The 22,558-nt window shown below is 37.5% G+C and overlaps 2 protein-coding genes across 3 annotated transcripts in view; one reads left to right on the forward strand and one right to left on the reverse strand.

The window, feature by feature from the left end:
- Positions 1 to 12,432, reverse strand: part of CDC123 (cell division cycle 123) — a 103,680-nt gene extending 91,248 nt beyond the window's left edge. Inside the window, exons 1-2 of one of the 2 annotated variants that reach the window (XM_044677927.1) lie at positions 12,214 to 12,432; positions 7,891 to 7,962 (exon numbers count right to left, since the gene is read on the reverse strand). In XM_044677927.1, the coding sequence (XP_044533862.1) occupies positions 7,891 to 7,962; positions 12,214 to 12,287 (146 nt within the window). In that variant the 5' untranslated portion in view covers positions 12,288 to 12,432. The remainder of the gene's footprint in view (positions 1 to 7,890; positions 7,963 to 12,213) is intronic. The other variant, XM_044677926.1, reaches the window with a different exon arrangement.
- Positions 12,433 to 12,678: 246 nt separating this feature from the next.
- Positions 12,679 to 22,558, forward strand: part of NUDT5 (nudix hydrolase 5) — a 30,845-nt gene continuing 20,965 nt past the window's right edge. Inside the window, exon 1 of the mRNA XM_044678092.1 lies at positions 12,679 to 12,838. The gene's annotated coding sequence lies outside the window, so the exon portion shown is untranslated. The remainder of the gene's footprint in view (positions 12,839 to 22,558) is intronic.

Raw genomic sequence — 22,558 nt, forward strand, 5'->3', positions numbered from 1 at the left:
CCACTATTATGATTTTACTATCTATTTCCTTCTTGAGCTCTGCCAGTTTCTCCTTTATGAATTTGGATGCTATGCCACTTGGTACATACATATTGAGTACTGTTATTTCCTCATTGTTTATACTGCCTTTAATCAGGAAGTAATGACCTTCCCTGTCTTTTTTAATCATATCTATTTTTACTTTGGCTTTGTCAGAAATCACAATTGCCACTCCTGCCTCAAAAGATTTTGCTCAAGCCCTTAACCTTAAACTTGTGTATGTCCACCTGCCTCATGTGTATTTCTTGTAGACAACATATGGTAGAGTTTTGGTTTCTAATCCATTCTGCTATTTGCTTCTGTTTTATGAGTGAGTTCAACCCATTCACATTCAGAGTTATAATTATCAGTTGTGCATCCGCTGACATTTTTGTATCGTCCCCCAGTTCTACCTCTTCTTCTTACACTATTTCCTTTTAAACCAGTGGTTTGCTTTAAGCCAGTAACCCTTGTCCCCTCCCTTGATTAACTTCCCTTTCTACCCCCTCCCTTATTATTCCCCTCTTTTTATTTTTAAAGGTCTAATAAATTCCCTCCCCCTTCTTCTCCCTTCCCTTTTTTGACCTCTCCACTTCCTTGCTCCTAGCTGGTAAAATTTTATAGATAATTTAAGGAAATTTTATATAAATTTAAGATCATCTATTAGGATAGCTTTAGTTAAATAGATTTAATCTTTAGATAGTAAGAATAGATCAGTGTAGGTTTACCTCGATGAACACAAAGAAACCTCTGGCCTGCTATAATTAGAAATCTTAGTGTTAGATTTAATATATCCTTCTTTAGTTCTACCTTTTATCCTGTCCCTGCTTCTTCTAATAGAAATAATAAATATAGTTGGATTAAGCTGTGTCCATCTAGTTCATCATCCGCCTTTCACTAGAGCTCCCCCTGACAGTGTTAGTCTATCAATATCAACTAGTCATCAATATCAATATCACGATAAGATCAATATTATACATAACAGGTAGAATTATGGATAGAAAACAGGATCAAGATGGTTGGGATAGAGTATAATAGGAACTGAATAGTGTGTAGAGGAATATTAGTTCCTGTTGTGTGTGATAATTAGATTAAGTCTTCACTGCCCATCTTTAGATTTAATCACCAAAGGTGAGAACACCTCTAATTCTGGGAGGTCCATAACCCATGTGTGCTAGAGTGGGTGACAATCAGAATCAACTGACTTCCCCCTAGGCAGTACTATGAGAATCATCTATTGTGATTGGACATGCAAATTAGGAGGGAGGCACAGGAAGTGACATATAAGTGACCCCTTTAAAAGGAGAAGGTCCTCAGTCAACTGAGGTCTTAGGTGGAAGAGAGCTTCTGGTAAAGGACCTTTTCTAGTTCATGGAGGAGTGTTGGAATGCTGGAACCTCTGACTGCTTTAAATATCTTCTTTGAATTGTCACATGGGTAAGTTAGGCTGACTCTCTTTCTCTTCCCTTGGCATTTCTGGAGGCTCTAACCTTAAGGAGGCCTCTCTTGCCTCTCTAATTGTAAAAGGCCTTGTGGCTAGAAGCCTTGTTTAATTAATCTCTGTGTTCCTTTGCTGGGGCCTCTAAATTCTTACCTGGTATGGGCCAGAGTTTCCCTCTCTCGATTTCCCTACCTTCAACCTTCCTAATTGTGAATAAACTTCCATAAAAGTCAGTTTTGACTTGAGATTATTCTTAATTGAGGACTGATAATAGTTCAGTCCTCTGGCAACCATCTTTTAATATACTGAACCCATAAAACCCCTTTTTCCCCCTTACATGTGAAAGGGAATTTAAAACTCCCTTAGTTTATTTTAACTTAATCAATCAAGAACTTGGAGTGCTTCTCATTTCACACTTAGTCAGACACTTGAAAATCCTTTCACAAGAAAGCTCTCACCCTCATGAAATAGGAATTGGATCCCACAGGCACTGCCCCAAGAGGCAGTGCAAGGCAAATTAAGAAACTATGATTGGTTCCTGAGATGTGACAGACCAGCCCACAGTGAAAGGAAGTAGAAACCAGAAAGACAGGAAGTGATGTGGGAAAACAACTTATAAAAGGCGAGACCAAAGAGCTGAGATTCATTCTGCATTGGGGATTTCAGTATTGAAGATTCTGCATTAGGGATTTCAGCATTGGAGATTCTGCCTTGGTGATTTCAGCGCTGGAGATTCTGTGTTGGAGATTCTCCATTGGTGGCTGGAGGAGTTTGGCTTCAGTGACTCACTTAGGTAGAGGAGACTGGCTGGAGGCACTGGCTTTTCAGCTCTTCACCTGTCCTTGTTGGGACACTCTCTTTGGTGAGGCTTAGGCGTTGCAGCATCATACTCTTTTGGTTGGTGAAACACTTGGCTGGAGACACTCTCATGGGCTGGTGAGATTCACATTCGGATTTGTACTCGCAGTCCGGAGGCACTCAGATCCAGACTTAGAGTATTTAGCTAGACATTATTTTCTACCTCCTTCCTACATTTCCCTCTCTTTACTATCTCTACTTTGCTATAATAAAGCTACTAAAGCTGCTAACAGACTCATAGTTTAATTTTTAATTATTATAAACAGCAACCACAACTTTTTATAATTCTTAATTTGACCAAAAACAATTTCAACTCTTACACTCTTAGCATAGCCCCAATTCGACCCTGGGAGAAGCCTTCCCTCACACAGTAGTTCAGATGGCAAAGCCTAAGGTTCTGTAAAGCATATCATCAAGGCAGATAGTTAGGCCCAGTAGAGAATCTTAGAGAGCAAGGGCAAGGCAGATGGTAAAGCTTAGTGGTCCCCTATCTTTCTGAAAGGATTGTAGCTGGTGATTTCCTGCTCATCCAAGTGGTGTAAGCAGATATGCCACCAATCCATAACTGTTAGAAATGAAATAGTAGGCCAAAGGCAGGGCTCTGAGGGACCTTCCTTGAAAGTGAGATAAAAGGTCTTGACCTTCCTCAAGAGTTTGAGATAAAGGTTAGCATTAGGGAGTAATTAGACCTGGGCAGTATAAGTGGGGAAGGAAAGAGTTCTCTACAGTTAGCTCCTACTGGGTCCATTGGATATGAGTGGTAGGCTGATCAAGATGGAGCAGGGAGAAAGGAGAATTAAAAGAGAAAAAGAAAACTGGAGATCAATATCCCTAATGAATGCAGACACAAAAATTTCAAATACTATGTTCCCAAAGAGGCCAAAATAACATATTGCAAAAAAAATGTATACTACGACCAGGTTGGCTTTATACCATGAATGCAAGGTTGGTTTAATATTAGAAAAAACTACAGCCTTAATTAACCATATTAATAAAAACATCAAAAACCATATAATTATATCAATAGATACAGAAATATCTTTTGACAAAATATAACACTCATTTCTGCTTAAAAAAACACCAATAAGAGTAAAGTTCATGATAAATAAGGGATAGAGATCACAGAAGAGAAAATAGTTTATTACATGAAATTTAAAAGGGTTTGCATCAGTGATGGGCAAACTTTTTAAAGAGGGGGCCAAAGGAAAGGAAATGCTCATCTGTCAGTCTGTTTCTAAGGCAACTCTTTCGAGGTTTCATTGTATTGTATCCTACTCATTGTATTCGTCAGATTAGGAATAATGTTGCACTGCCAGATAGAACATTTCAGGGGGCTGCATCTGGCCCACCAGCTGTAGTTTGCCCATCACTTGTTTGCACAAATTAATAAATCTAAAATAAAAATGGAAATAACTTACTAGGGAAAAAATCTTGGCAGTTAAGTTTCTTTGATAAAAGCATTAGTTCCAAGGTTCAAGGAAATGATTCAAATTTATAAGAATATTCACTAATTAATTCTAATTAAAAATGGTCTAAATATATGAACAAGCAGTTCTCAATAGAAGAAACCTAGATGCTCTGTAGCCACAAGGAAAAAAATCCTCCAAATCACCATCAATTAGGAAAATGCAAACTAATTTTAAGATTGAGCATCACACAATCAGATTGGCAAAAATGACATAGAAGGAAAATAAAAAATGTTGAAGCATCTATGGGAAAATGAGCACTTTAATGAATATTGGTATACATTAAAATGGATACAACCATTCTGAAAAGTAATTTGGATTTATTTCTAAAAAGTTACTAAACCAAGAATGCCCTTTGACCCAACTATAGCACTACTAAGCCCATACCCAAAAGAGAGCAAAGAAATACAAAAAGGTTTACATGTACAAAAAATATATACAGCAGTCCTTTTTAGTGGTGACAAGGAATAAAAAGAAAACTAAAGGAATGCTTATCAATGGAGGATTTGCTAAATAAGCTGTAGTAGATGACTGATAGAATACTTTTGTGATTTAAGAAATGAGGAAAAATGATGTTAGAAAGACAGAATGGTATAAAATGATTCAGAGTAAACAGAATCAGAAAAGCAATTTACAGTACAACATCTACACTTTTTGTGAACAATTTTGAAAACTTTTATAAAACAATGAAGAATGAATGAGCAGAACCAGGAGAAAAAAAATAATACAATAATAACAAGGTAAAGATAAACAACTTTGAAAGCTGAGAAAGCACTATGATTAATGCAAAAACGATCCATTACCCCAGAGGACCAATGATAACATATACTATCATCCTCTTGAGAGATAGTCAAAAGATTTAGAGTACACAATGGGACATATACATATGTGTATATACTAAAAGAATATTGGTATATGCAACATGTGTGTATATGTATATATACATTTAAGTATGTATATATATACATATACACACATATATTTGTATATAGTCAATGAGAGAATGCTTTAACTATGCATATGTTAGAAAGAATTTGTTTTTCTTTTATTCAACAGAGTGGGAAAGTAGGAAAGAGAAAATACCCTGTTAACTGAAAAAAAAAAATTTTTTTAATAGAGAAATTGGCACTATGTCTGTATCCCAAAGAGATCAAAGAAAAAGGAATGACGTATATGCCCGAAAATATTTACAACTCTTTTCGTGGCAGCAAAGAATTGGAAACTGAAGGTATGACCATCAAATGGGGAATGGTTGAACAATCTGTGGTAAGACTGTGATGGAATACTATGGTGCTATAAGAAATGAGAAGAGGATCTTCGGAACAACCTGTGAAGCCTTATATGAAGTAATAAAAAGTGAAGTGAGCAGAAAAAGGAGAATATTGTACACAGTATAAGTAATATTGGGGGATAATCAATTGTGATTGACTTAACTGTTCTCAGCAATACAATGATTCAAGACAATACTGAAGGAAGTATGATGAAAAATGCTTTCTACCTCCAGATAAAGAACTGATAGAATTGAAAGGTGGATTAAAGCATAATTTTTTTTTTGCAACACAGCTAACATGGAAATTATGTTTTGATATTTGACATGTATAAATATCACACTTCTTCCTTTCATGGTGGGTGAGAAGGAGGGAGTTCAGAACTCAAAAAATTTTTAAATGAATGTTACAAATAAATGAGAAATTTTTAAAAAATAAATACGGATATTGTGGGGAGACAAGCTACAGATGTAGAATGCTACATGCACTCTCAGATGAGGTCACTATTCTATTAGTTTTACTTATTTGTTTTATGTCATTACAAGAAACTTCATATAGCAGGTGTGTAATGTAGGTCTAATATATGTTAATATAATATAATATTTCATTATGTGAAAACAAAACACATCAATAAATTATATTAAAAGAGGAGACAGAGAGAAAGAAGTTCTTGACACCTTAGAAACACAACTTTACTTCTGGGATGTGGATGTAGACAGGATGGGACAGGAGAGAGGAATGACCTAGTCCTCTGAAAATATGGGGGAATTGAGGGTGGATAAAGGGCTAGAGCTGAAGAAATGAGATCCTTGATTCTAATTTGGCCTCAGACATGTCTAGCTGTGTGACCTGGGATAAGTCACTTAACCTCAACTGCCTAGCCTTTACAGATCTTCTGCCTTGGAACCAAACAATTCTAAGACAGAAGGTAAGGGTTTAAAATGAAAAAAGGTTGTACCTGCTATATCCAAAAGCTGCCCAATGATAGCAAAAACCTTAAGTATAAACCTCTAACTGTCCCATACTTATTTATAACTAAAACTCTATATTCCTAGTAACAAGAATTTTATTTTTCACATGTAGTAACTGAAATTGTTTTTAACAGATGGAGTTACTATACTCTTCATATACCATTTGCTCTATCAAGATGTGCTCTAGCCCACTGGACTTTATTATGCTCTCTCCCTCTTGTATTTTCATCTGACCTGCCCCTAAGACACTCTAAGAACTCCTAGACCTTGCTGTCCACTTTGTATCAGCATCTGAGACCTCTTGTGTGTGCCCTTAATTAAAATAGAAGATCCAGGAGAGCTAGGTTTTTCTATTTCTACCGTCAGTCCTTAACAAGGTGACTGGCACATAATAAGTGCTTAATAAAAAAAATGTTGTTTTTTTTTACTTCTTCACTCATTATTATAAATAATAACAAAAATACATAAATCCTCATTTCTAATTATTTTATTTGTCTTTTTAACTCTGTATTGGTTAATCCACAGTATGTAACTATGCCAAAACTTTAAAATTATCTTAATGACATGATAAATATTACTGAAACTTAAGTAAAATATCTTGGAGAAATACACTAAATAGAAGAAAAGTCAATTACCCCTAAGAAATTGACATAAAGGACATTCTAGGGAGCTTAATTAATAACAACAAAATTATGAAACTACCATTCAGTTTATTAACTTCTGGAAAAAACCTCATTTGTTAAGTTGTCACCAATTCAAAGTTTGTTATGATCCAAATTTAATAAAGCTGTCCCAGAAGAGGATGTAAAAAAACCACATCTTAACATTTACTATATTAAGATTCTTAGCATAAGTGATTCTCCTTTGTGTAAAAAATTCTAAAAGAATTTCTTCCCTTAGTTTTTAGTCTCTTTTAAGCAAATATAATTTAAAATTAGTACCTTTTCCAAGAGCTCAAAAAATTAAGGATTCTTTCAATATGCTTTCAATTTTGGCATATCATTTTTATTTTGTATGTTCATTTTACTTATTGAATCATTTGGTTCCCTAGCTTATAGCATATACAATGCTTGAAAATAATGAAATTCTTTTTTTTTTTTAAACCCTAACCTTCCATCTTAGAAGTGTCTGAGGCCAGATATGAACGTAGGGCCTCCTGTCTCTAGGCCTTGTTCTCAATCCACTGAGCCACTCAGCTGCCCCCTGAAATTAATTCTTAATAAAAGACCTATAAGTTTGAATTACCTGTCACTATAAAACATCCCCCACATCCACAGTTAATGATATTTTGCAATAATCATTTCCAAGCTGCCAAGAATCTGAAGATATCAGTTAAAAATATAACCCAGATATATATTCTCAGAAGGTCCATTAATCAAACATGTTGAGAAAAACAATTCTTTTTGAAATAATTAAATTGATAAATTTCTGAGATATTAGAAATATCAGCAACTTTATCAAAATCAATAATTCTCCAACTGTCATCTTGCTTCTACACATATCATCAATGATGATGAAAGTGTAAGGAATAAAATTGACAGAGTGACCATAAAATCCAAGGTCACATAACTTGAAAGGATTTCAACAAATTCAGGTTGGTATGGTACTAAACAGTCTCATTTTATAGAGAAACTGAACCAAGATCCCACCATTCATAATTAGAAAAGTAGAGGGAATAAATAAACTATTCAATGTAATAATAACTTATTATATAATTTAATTATATAATCAATAAGTCATTATATAATTAAATTATATAATCATTATGTAATGTAAGATTAGTTAAATCTTAAAATGGTAAATGTCATGATTTAGTTATTTCTAAGATTTTAAGATAATTTAAAAAGGCAAATTCAACTATACTTTACCTTCCTGAGACCACCAGAGTTCCATCATCAAGTAAATAATCCTTCACATTCTGAGGCAGTGGAAGAATGACACTTTTAAAAAAAGGAAGGGAAAGGCATCATTTAGAAAGATAAAATATAACGAGCACTAGATAAATAATACAAACCTTGCTATTTGGGGAACTATCCATCCCTTTTACTTTTGAATAAATAAAGCATAGAAGATAGTAAAGCTAAAATGATAGCACTAAATATTTAGCCTAAGAAGTATGAACATAAACATTTCTTGCCTTAACTAAACTGAATTTCTTCTAATTACCACAAACATTGAATCCAGAACAAAATTATGAAAGCAATAATAGTAATCACGGGCACAATATTCATAATGTAATCTTAGGAAATTGCCAAGAACAATGGATAGGATATTTGATACACAGCAAAAATAGCACAAGAGTGAACAATAGTTAACAATCTTAGCAGCCTATATTGCCATTAACAGATAAAATGAGATGATTTGAAACACTTTCTTTGTAAATCCTTAAATACTACATAAACACCAGTGATTATCAGCCATTGCCAAGGCCAAAAAATTCATTACCAAGTAGACAGTCTACTGAGTGAGTCACGGACTACTCAAAAAGTACTAGGAAGAATGACTTTGACAAATCAAGTGAAAAGAAAACAAAACAAGTCAACACAATGAAATTGTGATGACTAAGCTTGCTCTCTGAAAACTGATATATACAAGCTTCTTTTCTTTTTTTAATCTGAGCCATATTTTCTAAGCAATTTTTACTATCTGCTCTTTTATGCTCACTGTCACACTAAAATCACTGAGTATTAAAAGTATAATGTTGATTTGACTTGGGGGAATCTTTTTGAGTTTATCACAAAATTTCTCTATTATCATGTTAGCTGCAACACTTGTCGAAGAACAAATAAGAAATTATTTTCATAGTGGTCTTTTGTCAAGTGTTCATTGTGTACATTGGATATACAAGTGTCTCATGAAATGTTGGTTTGTGGTCCTTTAATACATAGAACTGAGGACAATTTTGTATTTTTCTTTGTTTCATGTTTCACAGCCAAAGAATTCACTAGTCATTAAGATGGTGATAGAAAGGCTCTCTGTCCTCAACAAGATCCTCCCTTGATCTTCCATCTATAGACCCATTTTCTCTTCTGTCCTTTAGGTTTAAACTCCTAGAAAAGTCATCTAACAGGTGCCTCCACTCCCCAGATCCTTCTCGCTCTCTTAACAATCCAGCTTCCAATCTCATCATTCCATCAAAACTACTTTCTCTAAAGTTATTATCAATGATCTTTTGACTGCCAAATCCAAAGACCTTTTCTCAATCCTCATTCTCCAGGACCTCTCCACAGGCTTATCTCTGACACTGTTAATCACCCTCTCTTCTCCTAGGTACTCCCTTCTAAATGTTTAGGACAATACTATCTCCTGATTCTTCTCCCACCAATCTGTCTTACCTTTCTCAAGTCTCTTTTGCTGAATCCTCATCCAGATCACACACTTTAATCATGCATACCTCAGGGTTCTGTCTTAAGCCCTTTTCTCTTCTCTCTTTACACCACTTCATTTGGTGATCTCATTAGCTCCATTCATTTTAATTATAATTACCATTTCTATGTTGATTATTCTCATATCTACCTATCCTGCTCTAATCTCTTCTAACTTCCAATCTCACACATACAATTACTTATTAGGCACCTCAAACTAGGCCATCCATAACTGAATCATTCTCTTTCTTCCTCCCAAAAAGCTTATCAATTAAACAATAGCTGAATAAGTTAAGCTATATATGAATGTGATGAAATACTATTATGCTGGAAGAAATGATAAAGAACTATTCCAATTCCAAAGGATTAATGATGAAACATGCTATCTACCTCCACATAGAAAGTCTGGTATATATTAAAATGTGGTTTTTTTTTTCCTTTCTTTCAACATGATTAATGCCAGAATTTGTTTTGCCTGACTATACATAATTTTACATATATGGGTTTTGCTTTTCTTGCCATCTCAACAAGAAGGGGCAAAGAGCAGAAAGAGAATTCAGAACCAAAAACAAAATAATTTTTTAATGAGGTATCAAAGAAATAAAATCCTTTTTATCACTATTAAATGTATTTGAGGAGCAGCAAAGTAGCATGGATGGATAGAGTGCCAGGCCTGGAATCAAGTCTGAATTCAAAACTAGCCTGACACTTCCTAGCTGTGTGTATTTGGGCAAGCCACTCACCCTGATTGCCTAGGCAATGTGATGGTGAACCATTTAGAGACCAAGTGCCCAAACTGCAACCCTCATGTGGCAGGTGAGCCCCACCCCTTTATCTCAGACAGGGGAGGGAGGAAGCATTCCCACTAGACTTCTGGGCAGAGGGACGAGTGACATGAGAAATGTCCCCAGGAGCATAGAGAAGGGAAGGGCAATGGCCCCCTCCAGTATGTTCGCCATAGGTTTGTCAACACAGGCTTAGGCACTCCCACTCTTCTGCTTAGTTGATACTAAGACAAAAGATAGAGGCAGCTAGGGGGCTCAGTAGATAAAGAACCAAGCCCAGAGACATGAGGTTCTTCTGTGTGACCTTGGGCGAGTCATCTAACCCCAGTTGCCTAACCCTTACTGCCCTTCTGCCTTTGGAACCAATACTTAGTATGTACTCTAAGAAAGAAGGGGGGAGGGAGGAGGGAAAGAGTCAGGGAGAAAGAGAGGAAGAGAGCGTGTGTATTTATTTTTAATGTTATCTGATCAGATTTGACTCAACATTCTATCTTACCAAGATATTTTTTAGATATTGAGTCTATCTTCCAAAGTGTCAGCTATCCTACCTAGCTTTGTTTCATCTTCAAATTTGATAAACAGGTAAGCACAAATTTCTGGGAACAGAACAAAAGATTTTCTTCAAAGATGTTATCAAACCATTAATGATTACTTTATGAGTTAAGCCATTCAACCAGTTCAAAATCCATCTACCCTACATTTCTCTTGGCAACAAAAATAGATGAAAATATCATATAATTCACAAAAAAAGTCTAAGTCATCTATATATATCTACAGCATTCTCTTGATCTATCATTCTAGTCACCCTGTCAAAACAAAGAAAAGGAAAAGACTTCTTGAAGGTCTTTGTGAACAATTCTTCCTTTTCTAGATGTTCACTAACCACTGAAGTAAAGCTCACTAAACTATAATGCTAACTCATTCTCTATGTCCTTCTCACTAAATGTAGGTATCTTGAGTCTCCCTTCAGTGACTCTTTTCTATACACAAAGTATAAAGTACTTTAAATGTCAAGCTGAGGACTTTTTAATTTATCCTAGAGGAATATGAAGCTTCTTGAGCAAGAGTGGCACACTTAAAACTCCTTAGAACCCAAAGCTCACTTCAAGGTTCAGCTCAAATACCAGAAGCTTTTCCTTATTTCTCCATTTTCTCCATATGATATTCTTCCCTCTTTGACTGTGTATTTATTTTTTTATATATTTATTCCATATTTCCTTATCTATGAACCTGTATGCCAAGAGAATGTAAACTGCCTGCAGGAAGAGATAGTCTATTATTTCTGCAGGAAGAGATTGTCTATTATTTCTATCCCTAGTACTTTGTTGGGTACAGTAGCAAGGATTCCTTTTCAAATATAGGTTAGTCTCTTCCAAATCTAAAATTCTGTAACCTAGGCCTCTAAAGAGATCAGACTAGTGGGAGAACAAACAGGTAAGTTAGCCACACTGCAAAATCTGAAAAGGGTTCCTTGCTTTGGAAGCTGGAAAAACCATTACTCTTCTACTTTTCACTTAAACTAGTCTTTTCTCTTTCCTTTCCCCTATTCCCACCACTCATTCATAGCTTTCTTTCTATTTTACAAGTTGTTTTGACATAGATTATCTTACTGCATTGCTGTAAAATAGGTAGACCAAGTCTAATCATCTCAAGAAACCTAAATTTAACTTTTTTGGGGTCACACAGATAATTAAAAGCTAAATTTTAATAGGGAACCTTAGGTACTCTGACTTCTAGTCCAAGCTAAACATCTAGAAGTGGGGCGGCGGTGCTTACAGCAAATAAGGTCCCATCACTTTACAGTTGACAAAACGCTTTTCAAGGTCTCCGGCCATGGATCGTTCTCCCCCGCCCCTACCTCATCTTCTCCTTCCACCTCGGGTCCCCATGCCGGGCCCCTACTACAGTTGTAGCCAAAGGCCAGGAAGGCCAGCGTCCCTCCCCACCCCAGGAAAGAAGATCCACTCTTGCTTGGCCGGGAAGGGAGGCTAGGAGTTGGCGGAAGGGTCGAGGTACCTGCCTGTTCTCCGTCTCATCTTACCTCTTGATAGTGAGGCTCCTGAAGAGCGGATACCAAGCGGAGAACTGACAGTGGAGCACCTGCTCCTTCTTCATGATGTTTCTGATACTGCCGCTGCTGCCTTGGGTTTTTCTTACTTCGGTTCCTTCTAGCCGGAACGACCCTCCCAGGGGCCTCGAAAAGCCAACCGGACAGTTTTGTTCGAGGACCCTTCCGGTCCAGTGACTCAGAGCAGAGGAAGTAGAGTGGCAGAGAGAGATGTAAAAGACACGTGGAGAAGGAGTCGGGGTGTGTGGCTGCTTATAAAAACTCTGCGAAGGGCGGGCAGCTTCTGTCGGAGGCTTTTTGGAAAACTGCGAAGAAAGATTAAAAGACTCACAACCCGGTTTGCTCATCTCAGTGTAACTCTGACCCGGAAGTAAAAACGTTGCAACACCTTTCTGCCACTCCCCCCTCCTCCCCCGCCGCCCTCCTAGACGGGTTTATACGGGTGCCGAGAAGGCAGCCCGCGCGCACAATCTTCCAGACAGGGCTGTGACTTGGACGCTGGCACAGGCTTCGCCTGCAGCCGCAACTCGCACCACCGCTTTCCTCCTGTGCCCTCCCTACTGGGACGCTCTTTCCTGGACCTGACACCTCGGGGCAGGTAATTCCAACCCTGGCCAATCGCTGCACTGGGTCACCTCCGGCGGTCCGAACTGAACTGAGTAGATGTCCTTGCCCATTTGGGGGCTAATACTTGAGGAGAGAAGGAGGGGGAGGAGAGGAGAGGCTCAAGATGCTGGAAGGAAAGAAACGCCCTTTAAAATGCCATTTCGAACCCCTGGCGCTAGGGGCTAATTCAGGGTTGGGGTCACATCTGGACCACTCCAGGAAAGCAGATGTTGGAGGAAAAGGAGGGTTGGCTTTCTATTGCAGGAGATAATCTCTCCCCTTCCTCCTCCCTCCGCCTACTCTGCACCAGCACCTCCGGATCAGTTACTGTACTTGCTCTTCGGGAAGTCTTTGACTTTCGCTCAGTTGAAACATCCATGGCCCCATTTAGTCTCTAAATTTTACCGCTAAATGGTTTGGCTTGAAGGATACAAAATTGCAAAACATAGTTTACAGGCAGTAAATTCTGTTCTCTGGGAGTTTTGTATGGGTGACTCAGAATTCGGATACGCTAACATTTATTTATATAGTGCTTGCCATGTGCCGGTAACTGCTCAACGCTTTGCAATTAGCTCATTTGATCCAATATCTTTTCATTGTTTTGGGACCAGAAGAAGGGTTAAACTTAATAAGCCGATTTAGTTTGAGGAGCCGAAGCCTTACACGTCGTATTCTTCCCCCCCCCCCCCTGCAATTTTTAAAGTCTATTTGAATTAAGAATAATGTTGTTTTAAAGCTCATAAAACAAAATAAAACTTTTCAAATTGTGATCTAACTGGACTTGGGTGGAAAAAAATACCAGAAACAAAATTTCAACAACACTGAAAACCTAGAAGTTATTTCCTTGTTAAGAATTCCCATGACACAGTGCAGTTATATGCCATCTCGTATTCCTCTGGTACTCAAATAAAAAAAGGAACTGTATCAAACTCATCATTGTATATGCATCCTCCTCCCACCTCCCAGTGCCTTATCATAATTATTCAAATATTTGAGTGAATGAGTAGTAGCTATAATTCGAAAATGCCAGCCAGGGTGAATTTTATACACTTTGAGAGGAAGGAGTATCAGCTTTTATACATCTGATTCAGACTTTAATCAGGAGTTAAATTAACATTCACAGTAATCAGATATGTGTTCTTTAAGATGTGTATGGTGTTTCCATACCCTTTATCCTTTACTTGGAGTTACTTTGTCTTTTTAGTTTGCCACAGCTTTGAAGTAGTTATAGATTTATTCTGCGAAATAAGTAAGCAGGGTAGTTTAGGGGAAAACATGATTTGAGACCTAGGGATTTTAAAACATTTGTGTGGCCTTAGACAAGCCACTTCTGGGCCTCAGTTTCTTCTTCTATAATATGAAAAGGGATGGACTAGATGATCTCAAAGATCTGTTTTAGCTGTAGATATTTTGAGCCTATAAGCCTTTTTTCCCTCCATAATGTAACTAAAATGATTTATAGCTTTTCTTAAAAGTTATGTTTACTGTTTCTTAATCAGCAAGCATTTATTAAAGTGCTTATCACGTGCCAAGTGCATTGTGCTAGGTACTAGGGATACAAAGAAAAATCTAAAACAGACCCAGCCCTCAGAACTTGCATTCTAATAAAAGAAATAACATATACCTAAATTGATACATTATAAGATATTTACTTAGTAATAAGTGACCTTAAAAGGGAAGGGACTAGCATTTGATTGGGACAGGAAAAGACTGATTGCAGGTGGTGGCATTTGGGCTATCTTGGAGGGAAGGAGGGATTATAAAATAAATGAAAGAGAAAGTATTCTAGGCAAGGGAAACAAGCAATGTAAAGGCACAAAAATGCAAGATGAAATGTCATATTTAAGAGACAAGTAGTACAGTATGACTGGACAGTAGATTCATGGAAAAAAAGAATGTGTAAGAAGACTGGGAAGCAGGAAAAGGCCAAGTTAAGAGGAATACCAAACAGGAGTTTATATTTGATCCTAAGGTAATAGGGAATTACTGGAGTTTATTGAGTAAGAAAGTGGTAAAATATGATTATAAGGGTGCTTTAGAAAAGTCATATGGGAAACTTGGCTATACTCTCAGTAATGGAATAATCTGGGACAATCCTGAAAGACTTATGATGGGGACTGCTATCAACCTCCAGAGAAAGAACTGCTAGAGTCAAATGGATCCATATCAAAGCATACTATCTTTCAGATCCCTGTACTTATGGTTTCATTTGGGGGTTTTGGCTTTGTACGAGTGTGTTTTTACAACAGTGACCAATATGAAAATGCGTTTTGTATGATAATAAAAATAAATTTATCAGAAACTCTAAATCTGCTGAAAGAGACCTCAGACATCATCCAGCCCAACTTTCTCTTTTTACAGATAAGATAACTGAGGTTCAGGGAGATGAAATTACTTATCAAGGGCCACTTAGTAAGCAGCAGAACTGAAAGAAGAGGTAGATTCCCAAGTCCAACATTCTAAACTTGGCCTGTTCTGCATTCAAACTGAGGCATTACTAATATAGACAAAGTAAATAGGTTTTCATTATAACCCTTGACATGTAGTGGCCTGCCCACAAATTATACCATTTGGTTTAATCATTCTGCTAAAATATAATAGACTAACATTTTTCATCTGTCCATATCATAGTAGTGTACTTATGAGTCATTCCCCTTGATCACCTTTATTACATCATCTCTTTCTAATTATATTAGCAAAATACTTATTTTTTCTCCTTAGGACAGGCTGTTAACTGAGGAAATATTAAATTAAATCTAAACATTCCGATATTCTATTGGAGTTTCTTCCTTTCTTCTTTCCCCTCCATACTTCTTCAGTCAAAATAACAGTTATCTAGCAGCTTAATATTATGGAAAGCTGCTCAGTTTGCTTCTGCAGAACTGCATTTGAATTGCTATGCATTTGACTACATAACCTATTTTACCCCTCTGGGTCTCAACTTCCTTATCTATAAACTAAAGGGACTAGGTTATCTCTGAGACTATCTCCAGTTATAAACTGTAGGATTCCTTCAGTTCAATTCTAGGGTTGGAAAGGACAACAGGAGCCATCTAGTCCAACCTGTCCATACTCCAAAGAGTCAACTGGTGGAGCAGGGGATAATGGGATCTGGAGTCAGAAAGACCTGAGTTCTAATCCCACCTCAATCACCTACTTGCTATATGACCCTGAACCCTTTTCCTATCTCAATTTTAATTTTCACCTCAAAATATATAGATAATTACAGCACTTACTTCAGAGTTATTGTGAGGTTAAATGAGATGGCATGTTCAATGCTTTGCAAATCTTAATGTGCCATATAAATGCTAGTTATTGTTAATATTTTTGTTATACTCCAAAAGGAACCTCCACTCTAATATAGCCAAATGGGTGGTCATCCAGCCTCTACTTTATTTTTATTTTGTTTAAACTCTTTCCTTTTATCCTAGTGTCAATACTAAGTATCAGTAACAAGACAGAAGAGTGATTGAGGGGGAGAGGGGTGCAGCTGGGTATTTTCAGTGGATTGAGAGTCAGGCCTAGAAACAAGAGGTCCTGGTTTCAAATCTGGCCTCAGATCTTCCAAGGTAAAGTGACTTGCTCTGGGTCACATAGCAAGGAAGTGTCTGGGCTCAGATTTGAACCCAGATCCTTCCTACTCTAGACCTGGTTCTCTAACCACTGAGCAATTTAGCTCTCATCCTCCACTTTTAAAAGGCTTTGGGACTGTGATGGGCAAACTATTCCCCGTGGGCCAGGCAGACCATAGTTTGCCCATCACTGCCTTAAGCAATTCCCTAATCACTATGCCCCCACATCCAGATGTAGTGATTAGGGAATTGCTTAAGGCAGTGATGGACAAACTATGGCCTGGCCCATGGGGAATAGTTTGCCCATCACTGCTTTGGGGGATGGTTAGACTCTTAAAGCAGCCCATTCTAGCTCTTACTTGCTAACAAGTTTTTCCTCACATCAAGCCCAAATTTACTACTTTGCAACTTTTAGCTATTGCTCCTACTTCTGCAACGCTGTAGCCGTACCAAACATATCTAATCCCTCTATGATGTGCCAGCCCTTCACATTTCAGTTCCTGCAACTACTCCTTACATGACTCAGATCAAGAATCCCTCCCTCACTATCTTTTGCTTTCTTCTAGACACTCCCAGTTTACTGATAGACCTTTAACTGGCTCCCAGAGCTAAATCCAGTAATTCCAAGAGAGCAGAAATCAGAATACCATTAGATATCTCACTTGCTACATCACAATGCTAACTCATGGAGTTTATAATCCACTAAAACTCTTGGCTCTTTTCCAAACTACTGTCTAACCAAATCTCATTCAATACCTACAAAGTTGATTTTTTTTAAATCCTTGTTAAGACTTGATATTTATTCCTATAGAATTTCATTGAATACAGCCTAATGCTTTAGCCATTCATAATCATTTTGGATCTCAAATGTCATCCATTGTATTAACTACCCCTCGCTGCACCATAAGGATTTTTTTTTTCTATAGCATAGCTCTGACCATGTCACTCTCCACTTTTACTTTCATGGCCGTCTGTTAGCTCTAGGATGAAATAGAAGTTCTTCCATTTGGCTTTTAAAGCTCTTTATGCTCTGGTCCCTTCCTACCTTTTCTCTTAGTATTCTTATATTTGATTCCCCATCACTCTCCATGGAGCCACAGTCCTACTAGCATATTATTGTTTCTCAAGAAGATACCTAATATCCTGCCTTCTTGCTTTTTTACCAACTGTCCCCAATGGCTGGAAATGTTCTCTCCACCTCCAAATCCTAGAATTCCTGGTTTCCTCCAGGACTTTCTCTTTTTTCTTCTATTTTAAAAATATAACCCTTATCTTCTATCTTAGTATCAATTCTAACACAAAAGAGCAACAGTGGGCTAGGCAATCAAGGTTAAGTGACTTGTCCAGGATCATATAGCTAGGAAGACTAAGCCCTGATTTGAAGTCAAGTCCTCCCCAACTCCAGATCTCACACCAGCACTCACTTTCTGCATAAGATCTTTCATAGATTCCTTAGCTGCTGTAGTGCCTTCTCCAATGTCACCTTATTTAACCTGTGTGTGTTTTTATATGTACATGTTATCTCCCCTAGTAAAATGTAAAATCCTTGAGGAAAGGTACTAAGGTGTTTCACTTTTGTCTTTATAGTCCCCAACCCTTAACACAGTGCTTGGACTTAGTAAGCACTTAATAAATGCTTTTTTTATTCTATTTAAGCCCAGCAGTTAAACCAGGTCTTAGTCCATCTAATTTTTATTACCACTTATTTCATACCTTTACTAATTTTGTAAAAGACTGACATGTTATCTACTACCAGAGAAAGAGATAGAGACTCAGAGTGTAGACTGAGACTTTTACAGGAATTTGTTTTGCTTAATTATACATGATTGTAACAAGGTTTTATTTTTCTTTTTTGTTTTCTTAATGGGGGGGAGGGTGTAAGGTGGGAAAGGAAGGAAAAGGTGGAAGGGAGAGAGAAAATGAAATTAAAGTCCAAGTAGATTATATCCATAATATTTACCTTCTAGTTTAATAATCTTGTCAAAAAGGAAATATGATGATTGTGGTCGTGGGGTCAAAGTCCAGATTTTGGTATTTAACTTGGTCAAATTGAAGGCTAGAGATGATAAAGAAATAGTCAAGAGAAAGACAGAAGTAGCTTAAATTTTCTTGAAGTTGCCATTTTCTTCTAAGATCTTCTGTTTAGTGGCTGAAGCCCAAGTAAATTGTATAATCCTGGCTTCCTCTCTGAATTGCATACTCTTCAATTATTCTGTTGAAGAACTAATTGTAAATAGAAAAAAGTGGAGTTTTCTTTTAAGTCAATAGTTTTGTTTACTATTGAGATAGATGGAAGCTTCCATCTCAAAGGAAAATACTTGCTATCCATTTAATTGAATGTATATCCAGAAGTTACCCAAATAGATTTGTCTCACTAATGAGAGATAAATCCAGTTCTTTTCTCAAGAATAATGGACAGGTATAGTTTCAACGGGTAATACAATTTTTATGTAAATTTGTAGTTCTTTGATTAATTTCCCTTTGTATGTATGAAGATAGGATTAACTTTCCCTTTGTCCACTTTTGAATTAATCAACAGAAGAGAATACACCCCTACTTAACCCTAAAGTAAGGGAAGTCCACAAACTACTTATTACAGTAGTTTACACCTCCAAAAGGAAGACACCCTACTTAATGCCTAAGTTGGGGAGGTCCCAAGTTATTTGCAAAAGTGGGTGACAACTCAGAAGCAACTGACTGCCCCCTGGGCAATGCTAAACAAATTTAAAGACTGCAGTTCGTCTCTGTAAAGTGGAGAAAGGATCAGGAAGTAACATGGGAAAAGTACTATAAAAGCCTTGAACTTTCTGTCCAGACTCTCTTTCTTCTTCGGACTTGACTTTGGAGGAGCTCCAAGCTTGGAACCTCAGCGTGAATTCTGACTCTTGGACTACTTGCTTCTGGTAAGACTGCTCTTGGATCTTCCCTTTGGACTACAATGTGGGTAAGGGAAGAGGCTGACTCCTTTCCTGGCTTCTGGAGAGATTAGTTTCCAGAGAGGCCTCCCATCTTGGGGAGGCCTCGTGGTTATTCACCACCAGGTCCTCCAGCTAAACGGCCCTCCAACGGGCCCTCAGGTGGAGGAATAATTACCCTGGCCCGAGTTGAACCAGGCACCAGAGAAACATTAGGGTGATAAGCTAGGCTGCTTACTCTACCTTCTTTCACATTTCTCTACTTTACTTTCTCTCTATTTTGTAAATAAAGCTGCAAAATAAAATGTCATTTTTACTTGAGTTATAATATCGGCAGCCACATTCTCTTATATTTAGTCCAACCATAAATTTTAATCCCTACATATGCCATACTATGAGTATATAAAAGCATAGTATCCTTTCATGGTTCAATAAGATTAGGACTTTTTAATTGAATACAGTGTACCCTTAAAGATATATGCTTAGTAGAAGAAAAGCATCATTTATCATTTATTTATATGAGTATAGGATTTGGGGTTTTGATTTTAAAATATTACTCTCTTACAAAAATGAACAATATGGAAATAGGTATTGAGTTTATACATGTATAAACCAGTGGAATTGCTTTTCAGCTCCTGGAGGGGGAAGGAAAAGGGGAGGGAGACAACATGAATTATATAATTATGGAAAGATACTTTAAAATAAATAATTTTTAAAAATAAAAGGTATATGCTTAGTCAATACATTTAGGTTCAGTGACCATTGTAATTTTTAACATGGTAATGTGTTGGAAAAAAAATCCAAATGGTTTTGTTTTTTGTCTTCCCCAAGCCATAATGAAATAAAGTTAAAGATTAGTTAATTTCTTAAGCAGGTTTAGATATTTTAGATTTTCCTGAGGAACATGAGAAACTTTAGCACATATAGGTTTAATGAAAATAATTGGAAAATTCAGAAGCTAATAAGTGGGGGGGGGGACAAGAAGACACAGTTTATCTGTACACTTTGTCTCTAAGAAGGCAGCCTTATGTGAAGATAGAATTAACTCTCCCTTATCTATTTTTAGCTAATCAAATCAAGAACTTAAAGTACCCCTACTTACCATTAAGTATGAGAGTTCACAAGTCACTTACTAGAGTAAGTGACAACTCCAAAGCCTCCCCCCACCCCCACCTGTTGGGTAGTGCTAGGCAAATTAGGAGCTGTGATTGGCCCCTGTGAAGAGGGAAAGGAACAGGAAGTGATGTGGGAAAAGGACTATTAAAAGTCCAGAACTTCCTGTTCTCCAGTCATCTTTGGAAGACGGCTCCTTGGGACTTCTCCTTTGGACTTCTTCTCAGGACTTCTGGCTTGGAGAGCTTCCTGCCTTGGTAGCTCTGCAAGGAGATCCTCTCTGCTTATTAGCTCTTCAGTGGGACAATTTCTTCAGTGTGAGTTTGTGGAGAGACTCTTTTCCTTGGATCCTGCATCGGCTTGCTGGGACTTCCACGTGGAGATTGGAACTTTGTTGGGGAGTGAGCTGAATTTCATCAGATCAGCACTTAGGGTAGGCTAGGCAACTCCTAACCTCTTTCCCTCCTACATTTCATACGTCAACTCTTTCTCTTCCTTGTTATAAATAAAAGCTGCTAACAGTTTTTTTTAAAAAGGCAGGAATCTCTCCGACCTAGAAGTCCCAAGCCAGGGTTCCACCAACGCAGCCTTCTCCAAAGTCAAAGCAGGAATCTCCACAACCAATCTCTCCAAATGCCAGGAAGGGAATGCATGCTAGACCAAGTTGGTCTCTTTTTATACCCCTTTTTTCCATATCACTTCCTGTCACTCCTTCTTCACAGAAACCATTGTCAGTCTTTCAATTTGCCTAGCACTGCCCAAGAGGGGGAAGGGAGGAGTGGCCTTTGGAGTTGTCAATTATTCTAGTAAGTGACTTGTGAACTCTCATACTTAATGGTAAGTAGGAGTACTTTAAGTTCTTAATTTGATTAGCTAAAAACAGACAAGGGGAAGAGTTAATCATAGCTTCATAATCCCCCTTGTGATTCTTTGGGAGACTAGTCTCCCCAATGAATCATTTAACATAACTAGCTTATATCTCTAAAGATCTTCTAGCTAAAGGTGCTTACAATATTGCACTTTTTAAAAGGAAACTACAATAGTTGGAGATAAGAGGGAAATAGGAAAGAGAGAGAGAAAGAGAGAAACCAATGATTGGTAGGCGCATTGACAAAAAAGCCAATAAGGGGGCAAACCCCTTTGGCATAAGAGTTTACATTCAGAATAAATGTGTTCAACTTCCTTCAGTTCACTCAATACATCCCAAAGTTCATTCTGGATCTTCTGATGCAGTGTAGTTTCTTTTAGATTTTTTTATGGCACCTTCTCCAAACAGTTCATTTTCTTGATTCAGGGAGTTTAACGATCTTCTTTTCCTGAATATAAACAAAGCTTAGAAAGATACAGAATTCTTGTGTCAGTAAGAAGACAGATGAAATTCAGTTTTGTGTTGATAGCAACAACTCAAAATGCTTCTGTGATGCCCTGAAAGATTTTTATGGGCCAAAGACCCGCAGTACATCTCAACTACTCGGCACTGATAGAGCCACATTGATTATTGAAGAGGGCATGATCCTGGAAGGATGGGATCAACACTTCCATGATGTTCTCAACAAACCCATCTATCAGTCATTGCTGAAGTCTTGATATATACCATGGGTTGAAGTCAATCCCTCTTTAGCTGAACTTCCAACTGAAAAAGAAATTTTGAATGTAATCAGAGACCTCTTCTTTGGCAAAGTGCTGGTGCTGATTCTGTTCAACAGAGATTTTATCAGGCAGGAAGTCCAGTGCTCATAGGAAAGCTGACTGATATCTTCTGGTATTATATGGCCAGAGGAAGTTATCCACCAGGAGATCAAGGTTGCCTTCTTTGTCCATCTCTATAAAAGAAAAGGAAATAGCTTGTCCTATGACAATCACAAGGAGTAGGAAATCTCTCAAGTCATTGCTGGTAAAATTCTTGCCAGAGTCTTGCTTAATAAGCTGATCCTTCTTCACCTGGAAGATGGTCACCTACCAGAGAGCCAGTGTGGCTTCAGAAAAGGTCAATAACAATTGATATGGTGTTTGCTGCCCAACAACTCCAGGAGAAAGACTAGGAGCAAAAAAAAGGTCTGTATTCTCACCAAGGCCTTTGATATTGTTAGTTGTGAGGGCTTGTGGAATATC

The sequence above is a fragment of the Gracilinanus agilis genome, chromosome 5 (genome assembly GCF_016433145.1).
Source record: "Gracilinanus agilis isolate LMUSP501 chromosome 5, AgileGrace, whole genome shotgun sequence".
Lineage (NCBI taxonomy): Eukaryota > Metazoa > Chordata > Mammalia > Didelphimorphia > Didelphidae > Gracilinanus > Gracilinanus agilis.